General features: G+C 45.7%; 3 protein-coding genes across 5 annotated transcripts in view; 1 reads left to right on the plus strand and 2 right to left on the minus strand.

The window, feature by feature from the left end:
* The window catches only part of CACNA1C (calcium voltage-gated channel subunit alpha1 C), an 882295-nt gene that overhangs the window by 814223 nt on the left and 41285 nt on the right, over positions 1-26787 (plus strand). The window lies entirely within an intron of this gene.
* Positions 612-13284, minus strand: HDHD5 (haloacid dehalogenase like hydrolase domain containing 5). Of its 2 annotated transcripts, none has more exons than XM_050920945.1 (8): positions 13142-13284; positions 10336-10539; positions 8894-9006; positions 7406-7499; positions 6670-6703; positions 6256-6430; positions 5109-5297; positions 612-4417 (listed from the first exon to the last, which is right to left on the minus strand). In XM_050920945.1, exons 1-8 carry the CDS (start codon positions 13256-13258, stop codon positions 4042-4044), a joined length of 1302 nt encoding a protein of 433 aa, XP_050776902.1. In that variant the 5' UTR covers positions 13259-13284; the 3' UTR covers positions 612-4041. The 2 variants fall into 2 exon arrangements, with proteins under 2 accessions (XP_050776902.1, XP_050776897.1); XM_050920940.1 differs by having other exon boundaries at positions 13133-13284.
* ADA2 (adenosine deaminase 2) overlaps positions 20060-26787 on the minus strand; it is a 58335-nt gene continuing 51607 nt past the window's right edge. For both annotated transcript variants that reach the window (XM_050920882.1, XM_050920876.1), the window contains 4 exons: positions 26504-26612; positions 25545-25702; positions 23936-24138; positions 20060-22662 (listed from right to left, as the gene is read on the minus strand). In XM_050920882.1, the coding sequence (XP_050776839.1) occupies positions 22554-22662; positions 23936-24138; positions 25545-25702; positions 26504-26612 (579 nt within the window). In that variant the 3' untranslated portion in view covers positions 20060-22553. The remainder of the gene's footprint in view (positions 22663-23935; positions 24139-25544; positions 25703-26503; positions 26613-26787) is intronic.

Consider the following 26787-nt stretch of genomic DNA (forward strand, 5'->3'; position numbering starts at 1 on the left):
AGCTTCCAGTCAGCATCCTATATGTAACTGGCTATTGCTCATAGAATGTAACCATTTAGAGCTGTTTTCCAGCTGTTGCAATTTTGCATACTTTAATATGCATCTGTGCTAACAGCATTTTGTCTTTGTTAAGAAAAGGGGTGACTTATTTCTTTGATATATATTTTAGATCATCTGTGTTTTTCATTGTGTTTAGAGTTACTGTATTAAAAAATCTTTAACACTTTTTGTTTGTTTTTGAAGAATTACTGCATAAGTGTCAATCCTTTGGGAGGACACAGATACAGCCTTTTTCTCAAAGGCTAACAGTCTGTTCTCAGGAGTCCTCCACAGGTTGGGTGGCAACCCCCCACTAAAGCCCTGGCAATTCCTCTAGGGTGGACTATCTCCTGTTACCTACAAAACCAGATAAAACAGACAATCTATTTACTGATCCAGGCAGGCCATTATAGCTGTGCTTTAGGTCTTATTTTAGGGTAACATCCATCTTATCACCTAGACAACAAAAGAAACAGCCAATGCATTTTTGGGAGCAGATCCGGGCCTGAGTGTAGTGGGAGTGCATTAAAAGTATGTGGGAAGGGATTTAACAAACTGGAGTTAGTTCAAGGTGAAGTTTAGAAAACATTTTATCTTTATTTTTCTTGTAACCATTTCTAACTTTAATACCTCCATTACTTGTACTCAGTCTCTTAGATAAACTTGTTTATATCCTTAATTAAAACTAATCCAGTGTTGTGAATTGTTTGGGTAACTTCATTGAAGGTAGCAGACTCTTGTCTGCTGATCACCTTACAGGGGCAACAAACATAATATATTTGGACTGTCCAGGAGAGGGCTGGACACTGCAGAACTCATCTTGAGGGGAAAAACCCAGGACTAGCAGTGTGTTGGGATCACCCTACAAGTAGTAACCAAGGCTGGTGAAAGCCACTGCAGCTGGGGTGTTGCTGGCAGGCTGCTAGGGTCAGAGCTATGGCTGTATGTGGGCACTCAGGGTGTGACCTGCATGCTGTTTGTGAGGAGCCCAGGTGGGAGGCTACAGTAGCTAAGTGTTGAGGTACCCCATGTTACTGGTCAAACGGTGACAGCTGCTCACTGGTCTGTATAACACTCCACAGTAACCAAGGGTGGAGAAGATGCATACTACCTCTTTGCCAGGGTCACTGACAGAATCCACAGCTTGCTTCAGAAACTACTGCCCCCTGAATTAGTGTTTCAAGTAGAAGGAAGGAGCCTGGGTCCCTGTGCAACCCTACTAGGCTAATCCAGTGTTACCAAAGAGGAAGTATGAAAAAAAAAAAGGTGCTCCATAGGAAATCATCAAACCTGAACTCTGATATTTTAACTGAGACCAAAATATACTTATGAAAAGATCACAGCTTATGCTCTGTATGAGTGGCTGCTTAAAAATAGGTATGTTTGCAAAGAGATTGGCCCTCAATGCCGTTCTCATTAAGTGGTGTGAGTCAGTAACTCCAGTGATCTCAACAGAAGTGCACAGGCACAAAAAACAGAGACTTCAGTCAGGACTTTCCACTTGGTATCAAGAATCATTTGTGGTGCTGCCACGGTGGAGCACATGAATCTTTAGACAATTAAAATTAACCTGTTTCTGAGATGACATCTTTCATAGAATCATAGGACTGGAAGGGACCTTGAGGGGTCATCTAATCTAGTCCAGTCCCCTGCACTCATGGCAGGACTAAGTATTCATGTTGAGTTTCATTTTTTGAATTTTTCACAGATATTCTTAAGGATTTTTAATGAAGACACAGGCCTCAAACTCTTCCCTATTAATGAGGGCTAAGGAACGGGAAGCTGTCAGGGTCAGGCAGAGAAGGAAAGTTAAAGCAGGGTCTGGCACTGCTACAGCAGCATTAAGCTGCTAGCCAAGGGGTTGGCAAGCTTTCAGAAGTGGTGTGCCCAGTCTTCATTTATTCACCCTAATTTAAGGTTTCATGTGCCAGTAGTACATTTTAACATTTTTAGAAAGTCTCTTTCTGTAAGTCGATATTATATAACTAAACTATTGTTGTATGTAAAGTAAACAAGGTTTTCAAAGTCTTTAAGAAGCGTCATTTAAATTAAAATGCTGATCTTACACCACCAGCCTGCTCAGCTCACTGCCAGCCTGGGGTTCTGTTCACCTACGCTGGCAGCGGGCTGAGCAGAGCCTGTGGCTGAGACCAGGGGTTCAGGGCAGAAGGCTGAGTGTGTAGGGGGGGTTCAAGGGTCAGGGCAGAGGGCTCAGGGGGTGCAGGGCAGAAGGCTGGGCGTGGGGGGAGGGTCAGGGCAGAGGGCTGGGGTGCTCAGCCCATAGGGGTGCTCCCAGCCCCCTGCCCTGAGTGGCTCATGGCAGGGGGCTGGAAGGGATGTGCCCTGCCCTGTCCCCTTCCCACCTCTCTCTGCGTCCTGTATGGAGCAGGGTACTGCTCTTCCCCCTTGCAAGAGCCATCAACTGATTGGCTCAGGGAAGGAGGGGGGGAGCAGGAAAGCACCACACTAGGGGAAGAAGTGGGGGAGAGGGAAACTTGGCTGCCCCAGAACCAAGCTTCTGCCTCCTGCCCCCACGGGGGGGGGGGGTAGGGGGGGCTGAGTTAGGCTGGGGGCCAGGACCATGGCAGGCAGCTGCATGCCACTCAAAATCGGCTTGCGTACCACGTTTGGTACACATGCTGTAGGTTGCTGACCCATGCTAGCCCCTCCAGGAGTAGCAGTGACTACTTTGGAGAGCACTTCACTGCAATTTGGGGAGAGGAAGGAAAGGGAAAGAGAATTAGAGTTTAGGGACATCTCTGAGGAGCAAACTACATCTAGGAAAAAACTTCTGCATTTAAGAACCCCAGTGACCAAAACTGGGAATGTCCACAGGCCCTAGGTGGAGCTGATGTTTATGGCTTCTCTCCCAAAGGAGAATTTAACAGTGCTACATCAGAGAATAAAGCAAATGGGTGACCTATCACAGAAGCCAGCAATTCAGGACAAGCTTGAGCTGCTATGGAAGCAGCACCAGTGTGTGTGTGTGCGCATGGGAGGGCGGGGGGATAAGAGACAGTAGGGGAGGTTTTATCACTCTTATGGATGATGCAAAGATCCATTTTGGTACCCACACTGATCCTATTGGGGCTTCAGAACCTAGTACTGCTGCAAAATGCAGCTTCCTTGCCTCTGGTAGTTTATAATCCCAGGTTCATTCCTTGCCATCTTTGAAGCAAGACTACTTGTGTTCCCCCTTAGGCAGCAGAAGGGGGCTATTGACAATCAGAGAACGCGTTTAAGTTACAATGAGAACATTTTAATACCACCTTTAGCACTGCACCAAGTTGCTGTGGCTGCCCAGGTTTTCCTGTGAGGTAAATTACCCCCCCCCCCTTATGTTGCTGGGAAGCCATGAAACAGAGGTAAGGATGCAAGAGATAAAGTCTCTGATCCAGCACAAGGCCAGTAAGAGCACAGGTGCTATATCAAGACAACACTATGTGCACTCTCAATCCACTGACAAACAGGTAGTTAGCAGGCCAGGGCATCAAAGCACACTTGGAATAGTCATTAACCCTTCATTATCAATTTCACCCTGGGCAGAGGGTCAGTACAGAGGCCAGGCTCCACCTACATCCTACTTAAAGGTTTGTGTAGGACATAACTGATGCATGGGTCCATGATGCTCCCCACCCCGCTGTGTGTAACAGGGATAAGCCTCTCAAGCACTGTGGGGATTGAAAGGGAAAAGGGCTTTGGCCAAGCAGAGCTTCATAAACATGGGGGCAAGGGTGATCTATCCAATCCTGCCCCATTACAGTTTAATGCACAGGAGCAACAGTAGGTTGTTAACATGGACCTGGCCAGATTAAAAGCATCATCCTGCTAGTAACAATAGACTGACCAACTGATATTAAGACAAGGGGCCTTTGGCATCAGGCCCCACAATGCCCTAGGAATTTCCCCCCCCCCCACATTTTAGGACGAGTTAGGCTAGAAGATTCCCATCCTCCCCTTCCCTCCTCAACCCTGATGACTGTAGATTTTGCCACTTCCATTTCACTCCTGGCTCCAGTTCTCCTTCTCAAAGACAAGCTCCACAGCTTCATTCACATCCTGCACCACATAAGATGCCTCCAGTAGGCTGGTGTCAAAGCAGAAGTCCCGGTGCCCATGGAACACAGTCTCCACCGTGCTCTCATGTGGGTCAGCAGGCACAACTCCATGAGGACTGTAGACCCCAGTGCAGACTAGAATTGACTTGCAACTCTCCAACGAGACGTACCAATCCTCCTTCGGCTCTGAATGGTCCTCACTCTGGGGATCTGCCACCCCCACACTCCTCTTCACCTCAGCCTGGGCACGGGCCTGACACGCAGCCTTGAGATAGCGATTGTAGAAGTTCGCACCATAGATGTCAGACATTGGATTATCCCTGTGCATGGCCATCAGATGAGGGAAATCAGTTACTTCACAAGTTTGACTTGAACATAGGCGGGCTGGGATTGGTCCAGCATAAAGGTGGGTAGGGGAAGGCAAGGAATGAGCTAGTCAGGTACTTATATAGAATTGGGCAGGTCGGATCAGTGGCCTGTCTAAGCCAGGATACCAACTCTAGCAGAAGCCAATGCCAGATTGTTGAGAGGAACATAGTAACAGCCCCAAGTCCAGCCATTTGCACAATGCTGGTTACGAGGAAGATACTCCTCCTTGTTCCCCCCAAAGAATGTTTGATGGGCCTTGTCTGAAGTAGCTGTAAAATGTAATTACGGCTGGCTGATGCTATTGCACTGATTTGAAATTCCAGAGCTATGCTATGTATCTCAGTCACATCCTGTAGCATGACTCAAGCAGGCTGACTATTCCAGTCAATTTCATGGAGATGCAGAGAGCTGTGGTTTAGTAACCTAATGCAGTTCAGATAAGCATTTAGAATAGGAAGCTCCAGAAATGCCTCAGGGGTTTAAATAAAAAAAAAAATAAATATAGGAGGTTTTAAAAAAAAAAAAAAAAAAAAAAAAAAAAGACACACCACAAAAAAACACCCATCAACTCCTCATAAAAACTACACTACAAAAAACAGGGCTGAAGACCCCTAAGGAAACACACAGGAAGCGGTCTCTTACCCAACAGCATAGAGCCTGCAGATGGGAGATGGCCACCCTTGTCTTTCCACCTGCTGTTTGATCAGATACTCAGCGTACTGGTAAGTGACAATGCTGGGTTTGCCGATTAGGGCCTCATACTTCAACTCCCTGCCAGTCACTTTTTTGTAGATGTTCTCCAAGCAGACAAGAAAAGTGCCATGGCCAAATCTGCCCCAGAAAAAAAAAAAAAGTGTCATCAGTGCCCCCTGGCCCTTTGGCATTTGCACAGAAGCCATTATCCATCTTACGGCTATGATCATCTCCCAAAAAAGAGATGACACTCTACCCTGATCCACACCTACATGCGAACAAGTCCCCACCTTGCCATCCCTTCTTTTGAATTTACTTGGATATTAAATATGCAGAGAACCTACCCATCCCCAGTACAGAAGCCCCTCCAAAAAAGTGTGCATAACATGTTGATTCTCATGCTTATTTCATGTAGTCCTCATTGTTTGAGACCATCTTACTAACTACTAGACATTGGAATAAAACTAAATAACCTACCTAGGTTGGCTTAGAAACAACAGCAGCTGCAGACAGGGGCCAAGTTCTGCCTTTGTTATTTAAAACAAGCTTTTTTTTTTCCCTTCTAAATTTCCCACTTGGGATGAGATGTCTGGTGCTTGGGTTTGACCCAAGAGTGGCGAATCTTTTGGAAAGGTGTGAACTGAATTAAACCAGATGGCCCAGTTTATACAAAAAGGAAAGAAGAGAAGAGGCATTTTGCACTTAAATAAAAAGTGCACATTTTTCTGTCACCTCAACAACCCAAAAAGAGTTGATCTTCAGAACTGTGAAGTCACCTAATCGTAGTTCTTGACACAGAAAGCCATCCTTGCTAAATATGAAGGTGTTGGGTTTAGCAGTACTGAAGTATCTACTCAGACTTAGACCAATATTTTCAAAGTTGGGCCTGAGTTCCCAATGTAACTTTGAGGCCTCTCCAAATATTGCCACCCTTCAAAACAACACTAGAGAAACAAATATATACTGTAACCCCACTAAAAGGTCTCCTAGCCTTTACATTACAGAGATGTGGTAGATTAGGTCTCAAGCAAAGCTCATCAACAGGGTATCTGAATAAACTAAGTTATATAGTGACCTTAACAAACATGCTTTTCACCTTGGCATCTTGGCTTCTGCCATCCACAAAAGATCCATGTTACAGGCAAGGACAGGTATATGGGGATATGGCACTGCTGCCAGCTCTGCCCCAGGGTTCCCGTTGCTCAGGAGGACATCAATAATCAGCTGAAGGCTTGTCTCCCACCGGACCGGCTCCCCAAACAGAATCACCCCTGAAACATTTAAGAGATACGGTACATGGAAGTTCAGGATGGTCACCCATTCAACAAATAAAATAAAAGTAACTCAGTCCCCTACAATATACTACTTCTGGAAGGGGACAAACAGTGTGTACTATAGCATCTGAATCAGTCATTCCGTCAGGTGTCCTGTCACTAAACGGCTATCCAGCTGGCTTGGCTGAACACCAAGCAGGATAACATCATAAACATGGACAAAGCATAGCACTTACCTTCTATGGTAGGGAAGTCAGTGGTCAGAGGAGGCTGCCGGAAAAGAAGAGGCAAGGCTGAGTTAATAATACAAAACTAAACACATCTGGTACTGACATAATGTGTTAGTATCATAGAATATCAGGGTTGGAAGGGACCTCAGGAGGTATCTAGTCCAACCCCCGCTCAAGGCAGGACCAATCCCCAGATAGATTTTTGCCCCAGATCCTAAATGGCCCCCTCAAGGATTGAACTCACAACCCTGGGGTTAGCAGGCCAATGTTCAAACCACTGAGTACTGAGAGCCAAGAATTTCAGGACTAGTCATTTTGGAAGCCCCCCTTTAGAAGTCTTCATGGGGTCTGACTTTTCAGACGGGTGCTCAATACTTGCTGAAAATCAGGCCCCTTTTAGAAGTCTTAAATTGGCCACCCCCTCAAAAAATCACTAATCATTCTTGAAAAATCTTGGTTGTAAACACCAGGGAACAGTGAAGAAATACTGGGGGGAAGGGTGTGTGTCAAAGCTACTGCAGCTCTAGCCTCTTCCAGCAGAGGCTATTGCAGAGAGCTATGTAAGAGTGCAGACCTCCAGGGAGCTCAGTAACAATCCCAACCTCCCCACAGCAGGAGTCAGTCTAATGAATGGTGTAAGAGGGCTAGTCATGGATGATCTCACAGTTATTCTATCAACGGCCATAACATACAAATGCTATAATCCCAGGTCACCAAATCTCACAAACAAGTTGATATTTACCAGCTCCTTTGGTCTACGGCTTTGATCAACCATGTCCAGCAGGGGAAATGCCTTCCTCACATCCTGTATGGTAACCACATTCTGGAACCCCACACTATTTCAGACAGTCAAGGAAGGAAATAGAGCCTGCTCTTTATAGACTATGGGCTGATTTACAAGACACCTAAGGGATTTAGGAGCACAAGTCTCAGTGACTTTCAATAGGACTTCTGCTCCTAAGTCATGTACACGATTTCAAACAGCTCACCCCAAGTTGTAAATCCCATTACCCTAGAAAAGCTGGGTCATTTCCTTCCCCTACAGAGTCTGCTTGAAGTCCAGTATTGACTCAGGGCATTACTGGAAGACCATCCACAGCACCAGAGATGACAATTCAGATCAAGTCCGTTCACGGCAACTTCAGAAGTCTCAAGTCATTAGAGCACAGCAGGACAGTGACTCTCAGAAACATCAGAGAAGGAGGGCTGCTGATTCAGACCTGGTAAGTGGGTGCAAATTCACTAACTTCAGTGGAATTGCACGTCCCTACATCAACCCAGTGTGGCCTATTAGGTCTAGAGGTTAAAAAGAAAAAAAAAAAAAAAAAAAAGTCTGTAGTTAAACTTGTGCAAGAGAACACATGATGGAGTCTCCATCACTGACAGTTTTAAAAATCAAGATTGGATCTTTTGCTTAAAAAAATAAGTTCTATGGCCTGTGTTATATAGGTCAGGCTAGATGATCACAGTGGTCCATTCTGACCTTGGGATCTACGAAAGAAGCTTACCCACCAATAGTCTCTGGTAATGAGACAGGCCCAGCAGAGATGGAATAGATTCATAGATTTTAAGACCAGGGACCATTGCGATTGTCCTAGTGTGACCCTGCATAAGACAGGGAAATTCTGTAACCTGTTAAACACTGGTAGCTACAGGTCAGAATAGAACAGATATATTTTGGCAAAGTTTTTGTGGGTGGGTTCTAGATTTGGAGCAGCACAGGGAATTGAAGATCAGACACATCAGCAGAGTTGGGGGAGCTTGGGACCCAGTCAGCAGAGGAGAAAAGTACACTGACAAAATTGTGTAAGGAAAGATTGCACAGCACCTGCCTATAATATGCTTGACTGCTGCCTGGCATGGACTGCGTTATAAAAGATTACAGAAGCTAGGTGTCTTGCACCAAAATCACAGTAAAATAGAGGCAGGAAGCATGGGCCGTAACTAACCCAAAAATCAGTGCAAGAAACAAAACAGGCCACAAGGGTGCATCCAGAAGAGAAACTGCAATTTAGTCAAAAGTTTCAAGTCTTCCAAAGGGTACCCTCCCCACAAGATGCTCAGAATAAATCAAAAGACCTTTCTCCGCTCCCCCACCTCCCGCAGGCTGACCACAAGTGTCCCAGTATGTATCCAGATATCACTGCTCCCCAGGCATGGCCAACACAGCACAGTTGTGAAGCTCTGGTGGGAAAAGCAGGGTCCACAGCCTCAGAACTGCAAAGGATACTTCCTGGCATTTTCCTCCACTGGCCCCTGCCCGGACACCAGCATACACTTCTCATGGAACTGATGGAAGAGATGCAGGGGGCTGTGGGAGAGGATCACTTGTTCTGGAGACACCTGCAGCAGGAAAAAGAGACCAGAGTCAGCAGGATGGAAACTCTCCATTCCCTACACAGCAGTTATCCCCTTTCCCTCATTTCATTTGTAATGGCTGGGGGGAAAAAGAGAACCACACAGCCTACGCTGAGGTGGACTACCAGGGCAACCCACAGCTGCAGGCTGAGTTCCAGCTGGTTAAGCAAACACAGAGAAGAACTCTGCATCCACAACCACCACCCAAACCAACCTGCATACAGATAATACTCTCTACTCCACTGTATTCTATTCACCATGGCACTAGGAGCAGAATCTGAAATGGAGCTAGACCTCTGAGAACAAGGCCACCACACGTTCCACCCTACTGAATATCTTAGGCGAAAGCCAATCCAGCACCATCTTTTGATGGCTTTCTTACCAGCCCCAGATGTATAATGAACTAGGGACCATCATCATTTAGATAGCAAGATTGGGGTGCTTGGCACTGTAGGGACTGAACACATAGGGCCCGCCCAGAGGCATTTAGTCTAAATATTCAGCCACTATCCTTCTGAGCCTGGTGAATTAAAACACAGCTTTGAAAACTAGTCTGGATTGAACAGGTTTAAATCTTTGGACTCAATGGGTTGATCTGACAGCTCTAGAATGCTAAGTTGGAGAGTATGCCTGGCTATCTTGCTCCACTGGGTCTTACTTGCTGCTCTGATACAAGAAACACATGGATGAATTAGCTCTATAGTAAGGTCAGAACTGGCAGCAGGACAGTGCTGGTGTCAGCTGTGCAGCTACCTAACCATTTGGACTTGTTTTGTAGCAGTAGAATAGCTCCTTCCTCCAGCTCAGACATGACATTTTCAGTTACAGACACTGGGATAGGTGACTGGCCAGCTCAGGGAAGTGGAGTTGGGATACAAAGCCTTTTGACAACTACTGAGCATGTTGTTCTTGTGCAATATAGAGCTGGTCACTTGAAACTAGTCTGAGATCACATTTCATACACTCTGCCAAACAGCCATCAGCGGGGAACATCTTCCCAGGGCTTCTAACTGGCTCTCTTACTATTTACATGCTTAGTTTCTAATTTTGACTAAACTTGGGTTCTTCTTTTAGCTTTGGTTTTGCAATCCTATAGTGCTGAAGAAAGTTAAATAAAGTGAATGACTGCTGACAATGGATTCCCACCAAGCTCCTACTAGGGGGACACTGATGAAAAGAGACACGGGATTTCTGCTGTTGAAGTGAAGAGTGTCCCGCACATGTACTCAGCATTTTTACCTGTGTAGCTTCAATTTAAAACCCAAGGCCTCCAACCAAATGCCCCAGAACAGAGGAGGCTGATTCTCTTGTTACCTTCAATCCCAAAGCATTGGAGAGTTCCTGGGCTTTGACATGCTGTAAGCAATTTCCAGCATTTGTCACAAAGACTACCGGCACCCGGAACTGTCCATTAGAGTCTAGCAGTTTCCGGAAGGCCTCCTGGGCAGCAGGAATCACATGGCGTCCCCGAACAAGCACTCCATCAATGTCAAACAGGAACCCAAAGGTCGGAGGAGTCTGCAACATAAGCAGATTTATAGCAATTACTGAAGCACTGGGAAAAAACAGAAAGAGGAAGAACAAAAGGTTCTTTTAAAAAAAGTGACCAGCTGCTCCTAAAAAAAAAAAAAAAAAAAAAGAAGGCTAAGGAGGAGTATTATTCCCAACCTATCCCAGGCAATAAACACTCATCCAATCTCACCACATGCCCTCTCCCCCCTTTACTAAGAAAATGCCAACATGTGTAATTAAAGGGAGGCAATGTAGTCCAGTTTCTGAAAGTCTGGAGTCTTAGCTTCATTCCGGACTCTGCCACTGATCTCCTGTGTGAGGCTGGCCATCATCTGACCTCTGTGCCTCAACTTCCATATTTGTCAAATAGATCTAATGATACTTACCTTTGTGAGCACTTTGAGATCCGTGGATGAAAAGCCACATGAGAAGGCATGTGCTATTAAGAGAAATGAGTCTGAACCCGACCACCACCAGGTCCATATCTCCCAGTTAAGGGCTAAGTGAATAGATCCAATCTCTGTGGTTCCAACCCATCTCTGGCTTTTGCTTATTATGGTAGAGTGATGCAAACTGATTTGGACTGCATCATGCTCTGCTCTTACAGAAATCAAGGAAAAAATGCCCCTGGGAAGGAGATGAGATGGTCCAGAAGCATGACTACATTATACCTGCCAGTTGCAGATCAAAAGCTCCTTCAGGAAACAAGCTGCCATATTTACCCAATATCCAGGTGACTAGCCAAGAGTCTGGCTGCCCCTCTCCCAGAGCATCTTGCCCAGAGCCAACCTTAGGAACATGCAAAGTAGGTGGCTATTTGGGGCTTCCTTCAGTCCAGCATAAGTTCTGTCACTGGGGCATTGATTTGGTCAGAACAGTGAGAAAATAAAAGCAGAGTGAGCTACAGTTACCTTCAGCCCAGTTCTATGGACAATTCACAGCTGTTAATGTGTCAGAATGCATGACATGACAGTGGCACCAGTTCACGTTGCACTAGGGGCTGTATAGAAGCAACTGTCAGATTGCATTAGAACAGCCCAACCACAGCAGAACACTAAGAGGCATTTTAAAGCATGCCCTTCATTAACATCTATGTGTTCCTTAAGTGGCAGGCAGTGAGTGAACACTTTCCAGCATCCCTGTTAGAATTCTGCTCTACGAGACAGGATCAGGACAGGAGCCACTGCTCCCCATGACTTGTGACCAGCCTCCCTCTCCTCCTGGCACAAGCTGTGAGCTTGCACACCAGGCTCAAAGGGACAGATAAGACGACAGAAAATATCATATTGCCTCTGTATAAATCCATGGTACACCCACAGCTTGAGGATGTGGTCACTCCATCTCAAAGATATATTGGAATTGGAAAAGGTTCAGAAAAGGGCAACAAAAGTGATAAGGGGTATGGAACGGCTTCCATATGAGGAGAGATTAATAAGATTGGGACTTTTCAGCTTGGAAAAGAAATGATTAAGGGGGGATTGGATAGAGATCCATAAAATCATGATTGGTGTGGAGAAAATAAAGTGTTATTTACTCCTCAAAGCACAAGAGCTAGGGGTCACCACATGAAATTAATAGGCAGCAGATTTAAAACAAACTAAAGGAAGTTTTAATACTGTGAAGTATTTCTTCACAGAACACACAGTCAACCTGTGGAACTCTTTGCCAGAAGATGCTGTGAAGACCAAGACTATAACAGGGTTCAAAAAAAGTTCATGGAGGATAGGTGCATCAATGGCTCTTAGCCAGGATGGACAGAGATGGTGTCCCTAGCCTCTGTTTGCCAGAAGCTGGGAATGGGCGACGGGATGGATCACTTGATTACCTGTTCTATTCCATTCCCTCTGGGGCACCTGGCATTGGCCACTGCTGGAAGTCAGGAAACTGGGCTAGATGGACCTTTGGTCTGACCCAGCATGGCTGTTCTTATGTTTTTGTGGACATATTCATCTAGTGTATTTTCAGTCAACAATTAAAAGGAGCCTCTTGTGAGGATTTTAAAAATACAAATCAATCAATGAACTATTTCTGCTTGTCCCAGGACTAGGAGAGAAAAATCTCACGTTCTACTGCTACCCATTGCCTTAACTGGAGATTCTGGTGGCCTCATAGGAAACACTGTACAGTCCGTATGGAGCAAGTCACACTTTCAAAGCACTTCAGAAACTTGCACCAGCTGGGGAGGTTTTGGAGGCCCCTGTGACACAGCTGGAAAAGCAGAGGCAGAGACAAGGGGAGTGTGTGGCACGGTCAGGAAGTCAGCCCAGGAGTCCCACTCAGGCCACTACGACTCCCCCTCCCCCCCCCCCCCAGGGTTTCACCCCCCTTGGCCTCACCCAGCAGCCAGGCCCCATCAAACAACGAAGCCAGCCGAGGTCTCGCCCTCGTACCAGCCAGAGCCAGCACGATACGTATCCCCCTCCTCTAGGGTGACCAGGTGTCCCAATTTAATAGGGACAGTCCCGATTTTGGGTCTTTTTCTTATATAGGCTCCTATTACCCCCCACTCCCCTCCTGATTTTTCGCACGTGCTGTCTGGTCACCCTACCCCGGCTCCGTTATCTGCCCCCGCGCCCGCCCCGCCCAGCGGGGCTCTTACCTCACTCACCCCGGGGGCGCCCACGCCCAGGCCCCTCTGGCTGATCGGGGGCCGCGCCCGAGGCCCCCCGCGCCGCCATCGCCTCAAAGCAGCTTTGCTCGCGCTGCGCAGGCAACCCAGGCCCATCCCCCGCCGCAGCCGCGAGCAGCCCCCTCGCTCCCCCCCCCCCCCGCCGCGATTCAGAGGACAGGAAATGGGGGCCCATGAGGAGTCAGACTCTCTCGTTGGGGGGAACTACAACTCCCAGCATGCCTCACAGAACGCAGCGCCGATTCCCTGGGCCCGGGCGCAAGGCATCATGGTAAGTCGTGATTGTATTTCCGCCTCCGGCCAAGCGGCGGCCGGCATAGACATTCCAGGACTCCATCTTCCAGAATGCAAAGCTCCAGCTCAGCGCTGGCAGGAAAGGGGGTTTTCCGTCCCGGGGCATGACGGGCGCTGTAGTTTTTGTACATTAGCTTTGCCTCAAGCCGGCCCTGGCGCCCGCTGCAGAGGTCATTATCCGGGCGGCGTGCCCGCTGCTGTCCCCAGCTGGCTCTCGCGCCTGCGCCCTGGTGGCGGCTGCGAGCCCTGCAGAGGCTAACAAGTGCCAGCCCCACAGCTTGGGTGGCACAAAGCCTCTTACGTCACAGTGCGGTGAGATGACGTCTCTCCGGCCCAAACCATCGTGGCGTCACAGGGCAGCGCGCACGGCCTGGCGGGGGCTCTTCTCCCCGCGCTTGAGCTCAGTGGTTGGGCGTCGGAGGAGCCTTGTGGCCATTGTTGGCCGAGATAGAAACGCAGCCAATGGGGGTGCGCCCTGAGCGCCTGGTATTGGGGCGCACACAACCGCAGGTGGTGGGGAGAACGGGAGAGCCTGGGATGAGCGGGGGAGGCAGCGGGAACTGGGGGCACACAGCCCCGGCAGATGGCAGAGTGGGAACAGAGGTGGGAGGCCCACAGAGCCTGTGGCATGAGGGGGGGTTTGCAGGGAGCCTCTGGAATTGGGAGGGCTGGGAAGGTGGCACATAGAGAGCTTGTGGGGAAGATTGCAAGTAACCACAGGTATGTGCGACAAACTCAGCTTACAGAAGCAACAAAGTGCGGCACCCTCAACTAACAAATACTTTCATTCTCATCACCATGCCCATGGCAAAGGGCAGCAAGTAGATTGTGTCCAGGCTGGTAATTTTTCATGATAAATTTTGAAAATCTAGTATAAAGGTTGCTTTGCAGATCCTGGTACATCCAGGGTAAAAAGCAGGATGAAAACACTGCTTAATTTTCAGACCCGTTGTTCACCACATTCTAAGAACAGACCAGTTGTGAGTTCTGATACCCCACACCAGATGTCTCCCACCACCTGCAGAGATCACTCTGCATTTCATTCGTGCCAGGAATTCAAAGACAATGTTATTCTAACTGGCCAGCAGGTGTCACTTTGTACCGCAAGAATACAACCACTGATGCATTAATAAGGTAATAGACGTTGGAGGTCACAGTTAAAGAAATTAGCATGCTGTTGGCACTCAGTAAACAACACTAAAACAGAAAATGCCCACTGATTAACTAAGTCCATCCTCATTGCAAGTTCTCAGAACATACTGAATGTTAAACGGATATAAATGATCTTAGCAAAAGGCCACCCCTCTGGAAGCGGTAGCAGAAAGAGATCTAAAGTGCCTACATTTAATATGGGGATATATTTTAATAGTTTATAACAAAAATTGAAATTTTCTTGCTGTCATTTTTTCAGGTCAGTTGTGAGAACAGCCTCAGAATCTTTAATTTCCTATTGGAGACATATGGTCCCCATTAAAATTACAGGTTCAGTAACCCCGGATTGAAAGGGCTGTTTCCTCCCAAAATATATTAATATTTTGTTAAAGAAACATTTGATTGGGTACATATATTCTTGAGTATTTTCTGCCCAGGAATCATGTCAGTGAAAGTGGCTGGCATTAGGTAACACTTTCTTGAAGCTTCTAAATGCTGAACTGAACTAGGGCCTTACATTCAGCACAGAAGGGTGGGTGCTGGAACCATGTTCTAGGGGCAGATGTCTTTATGCTCATTACTCCATATGACTAATGCAGAGATCAGCCTTTTGTGCAATGGGGGTTGGTTCTGTGATGGGGGGTGGAGGAGGAGCAGCATTGCTCACTACAGAGTTATTGCATTTGGACAGGCTCCCACAAATGATGTTTGCCCTCCAGCCAGTTACAGCAAATGTTCCTGTAAAGGTGGGAAAAGGAGACAGGCTTATTTATAAAAAGAGGTACAATCCAACAAGCTGATGTTTGCATGCCATTCACAATATTCTACTACAATATGGCTGCCAAACAAATATCTGCCCCTCAACACACACCATCCATTGGCTGCTGAATCCAGATAATTCCATCATCAGCAGCTGCCATACCTTGATTCTCTCATCTCTGCACTAAATCCCTTCTGGATCAATTCCCATTCACAGGATAGCAAAACTCCCATTAAATCCAATGAGAGGGTTCTTTTTTCCTGTAGGGTGACATTGGGCCTTAATCCTCCTTCCCCACACAATGCAGCTGCCAAATTCCAGCTCCCACTCCACAGCACCCCATCATCGCTACCTTCAGAGTCTTCACCTGCACCACCCCACTGGAACACCAGACCTTTCTCTTCCTAGCTCCACCCATCACCACCAGGGCACTGATCCCATTTTCCCTTCTTCACTCTCAGCACCAGTGTTTAAACCCAGATTTCTCTCTCCAGGCCTGGCTTTAACAACAGACAAAGCAATCAGTTGCTTGGACCCCTAATTTTTGGGCTATGTATGGTCTGCAACCCAAGTGATTGTCCTATAGCAGGAGGAGTAGGCACAGTAATACCTACCTGTAGATCCTTTCACCAGTGACCACCCTGCCCTATTGGCCTTCTAGCATCAGCCTCAGAAGAGCCAGCATTTAAGCTGGATTTCCTCCTCCCACACACTGGCTCTAATGACTTGAATCCCTACCAGTGGTAGGACAGCCAGTTGCCTTCTGCCTCTCCTCCTCTGCACAGCCCTGCATAGTTGCTCAGCCTGCACCATGCTCATCTAGTGATGGGCAAGTCAAAGGGAGAGAAAAATATACTAAAATTCATTTCATATACTGTAATGACCAATGGGGAGGTCACTACCAGAAACTAGTGACCAGCCAGAAATGGTGAGGGTTCACACCCATCCTCTCTATTAATAGAGGGAAGATGCTTGACCCTCTTGTCAGTATCAAAGCTATAACTGCTGAAAACACAAAGTTCTGAAGAAGAAAAAGAAAAAAGAGAGAAATTAATTACCTGATTAGACATTACAGGACTTGTTTGCTGTTTGTTCACATGGCTGTGAGGTTCTGTTCAAAGAACTGGTCTTTTCCTAGCAATGAGAGACTGATACAGTGACCAAGGCCAGAAGGGGTTGTTCATGTATTGAGGCAGGCTGAGTGGTGGTTGCTGATTGGGCCACATCTCAATAGCATTATGAGTTCAGGTGTGATGGTTAGAGGTGGGGCTGTGCTCTAAAGGTCAGCCACAAAAACTTGGAACTGGAATTTACTCAGTCCCATTGTTGAGATTGTAGTTGACAGGAAGTTTAGATCTAAGGGCTTAACTCTAGTTTTTTCAACCATTTAAAAAGCAGCTATTTTATTTTCCTTCTTTAATGTTTTTATTTGCATGATTTGTGACATCAGTGGTAGGGTGACCATGTGTACCTTGTTTTAAGGGACCATCCCTTATTTAACTGATTTGTCCTTAGAGTGATTACCTGTCCCTTATTTTAAGATTTATTGAAACATTAAAACTGATAAACTTCAATTTAATGTTTAAAATGGTACTTAATTGCATTGTAAACTTGAGGACAATGGAAATACACACGTGAGAGAAAATACATGATATGCTAAGGGACATGTTGTTTCACTAAAATGTTCCTTAAAATAAAGTATTTTTCCGTTGTGGTTTTCCCTTATTTCCATCCAGCAAAGATGGTCACCCTACGATGCATGCCCAGAATACAGGATGTGGGCCTCATTGTCCCCGTCTCCACCTGCATGACCCCACCACTGCCAGTGTGACCTCACACACAGAATGCATGAGAGATCCTACTGGCAGAGATGGAGCAGGGTACTCTGCAAAATGGCCTCCTCTGTGCATGCTACAAGACAAAACCACGTCTGGTTTTACATCAGCACTGGACAGGGAACAAACCAGACAAAAACAAGACTATCTAGCTTGTTAAAGCCAGACGAATGGCCTGCCTAACAACCACAAATGTGTCAGGCATTTCCTGGCTATTAGTGATCAGGGCATAAACATTTAATTTATTAAGGTACTTCCTAGCCAAGGCACTCAGACCACTGTGCAACACCATACAAATATGATCACAATACAATACATTTATAATGAAGAGCTACCCACTTACCATTCAAACAAATAAAACCAAAGGGGAAATATTACAAAATATGAGTGATGGGGAAAGGTAATAAGTGTGGGGCCTGCTGTAGTCATAATAAAACCCATTTGAAGCAAGTGGCAGATTAAGGCCCCATGGGTTTTCTGTTCTACAATATCTGAACACTTCCTGAGGATCCATCTCAGCCCCTCAGTTCTTCCAGCTGTTCATTCACTGACAGGAAATGCTGTCCCCATTGATCATTATTGCTTAGGGCAGAGGTCCTCAAACTTGCTGAGCTGGTCACATGGTGCCTGCTCCTTTCTTTGATTCCAGCTAATAAACTGTTAAAAGAAGCTAAAAATACTGCTAATAATAATTAAAATACTGATGTACATAGAGTAAGAGATTATAATGATGAAACTTTTGCTCCTTTGTAAAGAGCTGTGAGATCTACTGACAAGCAACTCTGTATATTATTATTGTTAAATATTATTGTTATTCGATAATTCCTTTTACTTTCCCAAGTAGGCAATTGCTGTAGCTGCCACAGGAATCTTACGTGAACACACATGGGAGGTGAGGTGGTCTCGGCAATTGTAAATGGGACAGGAGGCGTCCATGAGACAAACTCTATACTGAGATTTGGCACACATGTTGAACAAAATTGAGAATCCCTGATTTAGAGGCATGATTTTGAAAAGCCCCATGCACTTTCAACTCCTATTGTACCTCTCAGGATTAAGTCTGAAGTAAAAAGTTTTTTTTTAAAGAGCAAGAGACAGAAAGAAACCCACGGAAACAGATTTTAAAACTTATTAAGTTTATTAAATGTTGAAAGAAAGAAAGTAGGAGTTATTACTTACTACATGTCTGTAGAGCCCTGAGTATAATATGGAGGGTGGTGTCAGGATTCTTTAGGCACCATCACGAATAATAAACGATGGGTCACTCTAAACCAAACCCCACATCCAAACTACTTCTCAACTCTGAGGACATTTGAATCCTAACCTGAATATGTCTGACCCTTTCATTATAAGGAGTCAACCCAAATCCCTGGATGTTAACACACCTGGAGTTGGGGAGGTTTGGCTCTGGAGCCAGACTTTGTGGCCCATCTCTAATATAAGGCAAACTAAAGGAGAGGACTGTTCCCCAGCAGGGAGGCAGTCCAGGCCATTCCCCCTTCCATCTGTCACTCAAGAGAACTGGCTGTAGGACCTTCTTGAGGTGAAATTCATCCACTGCTATAAAGGTCTCTGGAAGACCTGATCTTGACAGAGAGTACAGATCCTGTTCAAAGAGAAATACAAGGAGAAACATAGTGGAAATTCACATACAGAGAAGTCAAGGCCCTCCATTCAATTCACTTACTACATTAAAAACAAAGTCTGATTGGGATAGTGATGGGGAAGTGTCTACAAGCAGACCTAATCCAAACTGGGATACCTCAGGTGGCAGGGCAATCGCTGGACTGGTCACTGGTCCAAAGATGAGCCATTTAAGGCAACACTTCATTTATTTGCATTAAGCATCTAGAGAATTTCAAATCCCATCAGATCTGCACAGTATAAACCTTCCTATAATTCTGAAGAGTACCATCCACTGAAAGGTTCCAGGCACTGAGAGCCTTGCACCACACTGACTGTCAAGAAGTAAGAGTCCCTGAACACTTACATCATGATTCATGACAGACATTTGACTGGATCCTTCATAGGAAGGTGGGGGTACATTGGTTGCCAGAGCTGGCAACGGTAGAGCAGACATTGCAGAGAATGCTTGCAGGTGATGGCTAGAGCAATGGTGCTGGCCAAAAGGCCATCAAAGATTCAAGCCCGCAGGAGAAGATAAGTATGGCATGTATGTGCCACTACTGCTGTTACTAAAGGCTTTTTGCCAAGGTGGAAATGGAGGGGATATTGCTGAGCCTGTTAAACAGCTCATTGCTTTTTTCACAGTTGTACAGAAATATTATCATTTTCACCCCTTCAAAGCTAATTCCCCACTCTGGCACTTTGAGTGCAGAAGGTGGGGGCCTGCAAGGATTCTAAACATTAATACTGGCCACTCCAGGCTTGTATTAAACTCCCAAGGTTACAGCTTTTCTCTGACCTTGGATTAGTAGATGCTGCCACCACCCAAGTGCAGAACCCCTTTGAGAACCCAGGAAGGCGCACCTGGGAATTCCTTCCTGTGGTGTGCCATCAAGCTTTTCCTCCTCCCCTCCCCCCTGGGGAAGAGCTGAGGGAAAAAAAAGGGAAATCAGCTGTTGGCACCAGCTAATTAAACAACATATGCACAAACCTCTTAGGACACAAAAATCCAATTCTGTTCTTAAAAAAAGCTGAACTTTATTAATAAAAAAAAGAAAATAAATGTGGGAAACTCAGAAAAGAGCAAATACAAGGATTAAGCACCAAAAATAGCGTTCCTGAGGTCCAGCTTAAAGGTTACAAGCAAAACAAAAGTGCCTGGGGTTAGCGCAGAGGAATCCCCAAGGCATAATGAAATAAAAGGGATAAACCTAATCACTCTTTCTAGACATTTCCTGATCTACTTAGATATCTGGGGTTTTAAATGAGTAGTTTCTAGGTATGATACTGATGATTTTTCATACCTGGCCCAAGCTTCTTACAGCATAACTGCTACCCTATCCGCCTCTCCCTGGGAGAACAGACAAAGTGGAGTCTTTTTTTTTTTTTCCCCCAATTTAAAAAAGTTCTAGCCTTCCCATTGGCTCTTTTGGCCAAGTGCCCACTCACTTCCTTTTACCTATGCCTAGCAGTGAGACTTTTTTTAACACTTTACAGGTAGAGCAATTGGAGAACAGCTACTAAGAAAGATTTTATAGCTACTAGCTGGCTGGTGTCCATAAAAGGGAGCTACCACACCCTTCATTTATTACACTCCTGTATCAAAGATTCACACCTAAGAGAGACCCAACTCACTGGTGACTATAGGCTCCTTCTCCACTAACATGTAGCAAATTGAAATCCACTGAGCATGCTCAGAAGGACCTAAATTTAGACCAGTCATTAACACATATACCCCTTTCACTTCGGTTTCTCCAAATATTACAATAAAAGCATGTTTCACAGCCAGTGTTTGTGATGTGGTCCCATAACTCACTCACATCAATACGGAATGAAATACTCTATCACTTATGAGAGCCACAATAACCCCATATTAATGAAAATGTGAACATATAACCAATAAAACTTGACTGGAGTTTAAGAGTGGCTATTGGATGTTCAGGAGGAAGGCAGAGATATGCAAGCTGTGGGTTATGATATGGAGGTAGTTGTGGTTGGAAAGGAACTGATGAGTGAGGTGTAGATGGTATGTTAAATGGACTTCATTGCTTACTTCTGCATTTTTTATGGTCTGGATTGGTGGGCTGTGTGGTCTAGTAACCTTAAATTAACCATATTTTTTGCATGGGAATATACATACACAAAAATACGCTCCATGGAGTTTGGATTATTTAAAAATGTGAGTACCGTGCATGCACACAATACAGCTGAACCACTTATTGTGGTAAATATATTTGTGCTCTACTGAAGCATTGTGACTGAGATTAGTGAAAACAAACACTTTGGCCAGACAGCTCAGGATAATTAGTATACGAAGTAATTAACCTGAGGTGGACAGACCTGGAAATGACAGGTCTACCAAGTCTTATGCATTGGAGAAAAAGACTTCGTTAACTGGGAACAATTTTAAGAACATTTTAAGGTTTCCAGAGCAGACCTTGAGCTGGAGTAAATTGGTGTAGCTCCACTAAAGTCAACAGATCTGTGTGAATTTACACCTGCTGAGGATCTGACCCCACAACTCTTATATTGAAGGATTTTGCTAAATCCATTTAATTGAGACAGCCAACATCTGAATCAGAATTTTTTTAAGCCTTCTCTATTCAAAACTGTCAGACCTGAAATCATACTGGCATAATCACTTCTACTTTAGTTTTTGTCACAGTTATTTCAAAGGGCTCTATCTAGTTACTATTTAAATTGTGCTGTTGCTGCGTTTGTCTTTCTTCTACAGAGCTGATAACTGTGAATGTCACCGGCACTGTACTGAAGCCATATCGAGGGACTAATTCTTTGATACATCAGAGATCTGATTGCTATGGACTCAGGGGCTCACTGAAGGCACACTGGGACCAGATCCTGCACTGGGATCTGCCAGTACATTTTGAATCCCATTGAAATCAAGAGTACTTCATATGGGTGCAGGGGCCTGTACTAGTAGATTCCAGTGCTGGATTGGTGCTTTATTTAATATGGATCTGAGAGATACCTCTTGAAGGCAGGGGTTCTTTTCCAATTGAAAAGTGTATTGAAATCCCTACAAAGGTGGGTCCCAGAGTGAAGTGCATCTCCCTTCAGCAATCAGTGCTTGCATTCTTTTCTGATCCCTGCTTAATAAAGTATACAAGTTTTGAAAGTATTTGTACAGGTCCATCAGCTTGTTTCTAGCCCTTATGTCTTGAGATGTCAGACCTTAGAACTGGTTCCTCAGTCTAGCAGTACTATTTTGGCACCGGGCCCAGGGTCAAATATAACCAGTTACAGATCTCAGACAAGAATCGCTTTCAATCCTTGCCCTGCTGAAAGTCAAGGGGCTCCGATGGTGGGATGTTTGTACTAGCCGTTTCCTGAGGAGATATTCATTTTATAATGATGTGAGGCAAAATCATGAAGTCCTTGCTCAGGGAAAACTCCCATTAACAATAATTAAAAAGTGAGTAAGCACTTCACGATTTTAATGGTATTTTGACTTTAGTTACTTTGATCATTTACAGCACTTTCTGCTTCTGTTTTAAAGGCTCACTGTTCTGCTTCACCTGCACCCAAAGACATTAATGCATAGAGGTGTGGGCAATTGCTATTACCTATAGTTGGCTAAAATCACCCAGCTGCAGGCCACAGCTTGAGCGCTGTTTGCTCAAGTGACATAGAAAAAGAATTCTCTCTGCATTAGCAGTAGCCCCAGTTCCCCCACCGTGCAGACATTAGAGGAGCCTCCTCCCCACTACAGCTCCCTTGGAAAAGCATTGGAGAGGTCGGCTATAAATTGGTCCCATTTTTTCTGCCAGACCTGTTTGGCCTGGGCTTTCTCCCCTGGCGGCAAGGAGCTGTATCTGTGGGATCAAAAAGAGTGAGGATCAGACATGGGATTGGGGTGCTTGGGGAGGGAAAACTATTTCAGGATCCGAATCCAAAATGAAAAGGCAGGAAGCTAGGAAAGATTAACCCTTTGTGTTGCCTCTGATAAAGATTAAAAATGTCTCTGTCACCTGTTCCTAATGGCAGGAAGTACCACATTTGTCCTCCAAACCCCGGTAGGTTGTCTAGGATTGATACAGGCCTGGGCATCAGCTTTGGGAAAACAGACAAAGCTTCAGGTGCAGACCAGAATGCATTGGGCATATTGGCCAAGCCATCAGAGGATGCATAATGGGCTCTGCAAAATATACAACTAAGTAAAATTCAAACAAATGAAAAGTGACTTGAAAAAAATCACCTCTCTCCCTCCTGCTGGAGGCCAGGCTCCATAGGTAAATTGGCACTGGATGGAGTAGGGGAGGGAAGGGGAGGGAAAGAGACACCCCAAGCCCCTCAAATCCTGCCTGCAGTGGGACAGCTACCCTACTCCTGAAGAACAGGGGGTTAAAAGCAGCCTTGGAGAGGGCTGCAGCTGGGAAAGGCTGGGCTGACTGGAGAAGCAGCCATAGCTGGGGCTACGCCCCAATCAGGCCACAGCTGGCCCTATGAAAGTGCTGTGAAGCAGGTGCTGAAGACTCTCTCTCTAGCTTCTAAGAGAGAAGGACTGACTACCTGGGAGAAAAGGGTACCTGGAGTGGAGTAGGGCTGGGGGAAGGCCAGAGGAGCTGGGGAGCTCCAGCCTGGAAAACCCCCAGGCTGCAGGCCTTGCTAAAAGTCAGGAAAGGTACAGGGGCTACAGAGAGGCAGCTGGTTCAACCCCCCTTGCTGATGATGAGTGGTTTACAGACTGCAGTCTGCCCCAGTGAGTAGAGGCTAGATAGTGACTGGCATAGCTGCAGAGGCAAGATGGGGATAGAGGGTTGGGGAGACCCAAATTGTGGGTTACTGCTGGGAGCAGAACCCGGACGTAGAGGGGCACCAGGGTCTGGGAGGGATACGGGGGCCAGCGGCAGGCAAGACACCAGCAGAGGGTGCTCTGGGCTGGAAGAGCTAATTCCCAGGATGACCAGCAGGAGGTACCGTGTTGGCGAGTCTCGCTTTGCTACACTGCTCTGTGAGAGACATGGGGAGGACTGGGTCAGCAGGACCCCAGCCTGAGTGACAGAGGAGACTCGGGCTGAAAACAGAATAAGGTGGCTCTCTGCAGAGCAGGCAGATGTCACTCCTAGTGCGAGAGTATGTGCTTACTTTAGAGAGTTTAGTGCCAGTTGTTTTAAAGTTCTCAGGTCAGCATGCATCCCGCCGATGCCCATGAACACCTCATAGAAGTCATATGACACACCCTTTGATCCAAAGATAGATGGATCGTCTGGACTAACCACCATGGGGTGTCCCTCTGCCATCAATGCAGCAGCAGGATGGTTCCTCAAATCTGCTACTAACAGTAGGACCTTGGGATGAGGGAGAGGAAAAAGCAAGTATGGGTTATTCTTACAGATATTTTCAGTATATATTTATACTTGTTTGGAAGCTGTTTGGGGCAGAGATTGTCTTTCTATCATATCTTTGTACAGCACCTAGTACACTGGGTCTGGAGCCTGTGACAGGGTTTCCTTCCCCAGACCTGCTATCTTAGTGTATGGCTAGCTTAGTTTTCCCTACTTCTGTGCTCTGGGGTACTTGCACACCACACAGTGGATGTGGGGTCTTGTTAATTAATACTATGAAACAAAAAATATCTACCCTACACAGGAAGAACTCACCCTGTACCCTTGTTACCCAGGCTTTCCAACTCCTTTCTGGCCCTTCTCCTGAGGCTTCACTGTCACTTGTTTCAGGCCAAGTCCCTCCTTGCCTCTAGCCTCCAGCCTCCACAGTGGAGAGCTGTCTTCTTCTCACCCCGGTCTCCCCAGCCTTTTGTAGAGTAGAATTTGTAAGGTATTAGCTAACACATGTTAACAGCCTTGTGTAAAAAAAGCAGTGTGCCTTTAACATGTGTTAAACTCCTCCAGGATTTAACTCTGTTTAACACATGTTAAATGTGCATTGCTTTGTCTACATTAGACTATCAACATGTTTTCGTTAACACCTTACAAATCCTAATCTAGACAAGGCTTCACAGAGTGAATCAAGAGTTCTGCTTTATATATTCTCATAGACAGACATATGATCCCAAGTAACCTGATCCCTTAGACATGTGCTCCATCTAATAACTAAAAGTCCCAAAACTCTTGTCTTAAAGGAGCTACTTCCCTGTAAGAAGCCATGCTAGATTGCACACATACCCAAAGGACCAGCTTCCTGTTACAGGCCTCCAGACACTACCACGATACAAGTAAATAATCATAATAATAGTTCGTATGCATATTCCTAATGTTATGCTCTGAAGGGGGAAAAATCCACCAAAGAGACCATAACAAGGGAATAGGTGAAAGAGAAAGCAGAGACCATATGTAATTTCCAACAAGTGTGGCAATTAAACTGAGCAGAGAATGTCTCCATAATGGTTGAGTTAAAGGACAGGGACTCAGTCTCCAGTAGTCCTCTGTCCCCTCTTCCCCACAATACGTTCTTTAGAACATCCCACCTTCCAAAAATGCAAATATCCTCTACATAATGTATCTCCCTCTCAGAATGACCTTCTATGGCCAATGAGACAGGAGAGGCAGTCATGGAGAAGGATAAAAAGCACCTGGAGAGTGGTAAAGGATAACACAGATACATCCTGCTCTTAACTGATTTCTACACAAAGACCAATATATGTTGAGCAACACTATGCTGCAGGTCATTTATCAAATTCTAAATTTCTGGTCCCAGCTCCTGACTTGAGACATAAGGCCACTCAGGTAGGTCCTACCTGGTTGGAGATTGGGCAGAGTTCTATAGGAACATCCATCTTAAGGGACAAATTCTTGGCTATTGGATGTTTAATGAGAGCAAATCCATGGCCAATTCGACTGGTATTGAACAGCAAAGCATCGAGCACATTGATGTCTACAGAGGTGCCCTGCCAGTCTGAAGAGAGAAAGATGGATCCAAATCACTGCCATGTTATATGGAAACAGATCTTCTCAAACAGGTAATTGATTTATTCTAATTTTTTTAAATAAATGCCTCAAATACAAACTAACAGGCTTCCTCATGGCTTGTCTCCTTTGTCTACTAGGGACTATACCCAGCTTGGAACTCTCTACAGCACCGCACATCATCTGGTGGGTGAATAATATATTGCATGTAAACATGTTATTCTAGCAATAAAGGACAAAGGGTATGTTTAATTATTTGAACAAACATATTTAAGCTAAGATATGTAGCTGACTCAGTAATGTTCATTAACAGACAGGCTTAAAAACATGACTCTGGCTGGTGATGGCCTCAAACATTCCCTCTCTGGTGCTGGTGCATGTGGGAGGAGACAACTGATCACACGTCTCTGGGAAGGAGATGGCTGTGCCACACCAGCAGCACCTCCTGCTGTCTGACTCCAGAAGAATAGGCCCAGGAACATCCCAAGATGAGGAAATCAGTGTGTTCAATGCAGAAGACAAGTGCAGAGGACAATGAGTATCAGACACAGGTAGAGGTGGTGGTGAGGGATATGAAGACAATGGGAGAGAGGGAGCATGTAAGGGATGTGGAACCTGGAAACTGGGAGGAACCATCCAGTGTGCTATGGCAGTGAGCTGATCATCTGCTGATGCAGAAGAATGATGGGAAACAGAAAATACCAGACCACTTCTCATGATACGACCACCAGTTCTCCTCCTCAGTATCCAAGTATCCACTCCCCCACATGGCCTGTGTTCTTATGCTTACCAGTCTCACCAGCATGGAAAAAGTAAGACAAATTGACTCCTTGGGAGTGTGGAATGGTCAGGGCATCCTTCAAGTCCCACAGAGAGTGTCCTTCATCCTCATACCCAACCTGCCGAGAAGAAAAAAGACATTTCTGAACATTCTCCAAGTGATCACTAGTCTTTTGACTTGAAACTACCCTACGTTGCCATCTGAAATTCCTGTACTGTATTCCCATTTTTTGTTAAACAGATCCTCCACGGGTAATAACTAGCACAGTTCCATTGACTGACTTCCACAGAGTT

The sequence above is a fragment of the Gopherus flavomarginatus genome, chromosome 1, assembly GCF_025201925.1.
Source record: "Gopherus flavomarginatus isolate rGopFla2 chromosome 1, rGopFla2.mat.asm, whole genome shotgun sequence".
NCBI classification, from domain to species: domain Eukaryota; kingdom Metazoa; phylum Chordata; order Testudines; family Testudinidae; genus Gopherus; species Gopherus flavomarginatus.

Excerpts from the sequence above, each read along its gene's own strand:
- HDHD5 (XM_050920940.1), bottom strand. The coding sequence starts at position 13,258 with ATGGGCCTGGGTTGCCTGCGCAGCGCGAGCAAAGCTGCTTTGAGGCGA. Across the intron at positions 10,540-13,132 it reads GCGCCCCCGGGGTGAGTGAG|ACTCCTCCGACCTTTGGGTT; the intron begins GTAAGAGCCCCG and ends CTTATGTTGCAG. Across the intron at positions 6,431-6,669 it reads TGACTTCCCTACCATAGAAG|GGGTGATTCTGTTTGGGGAG; the intron begins GTAAGTGCTATG and ends TAAATGTTTCAG.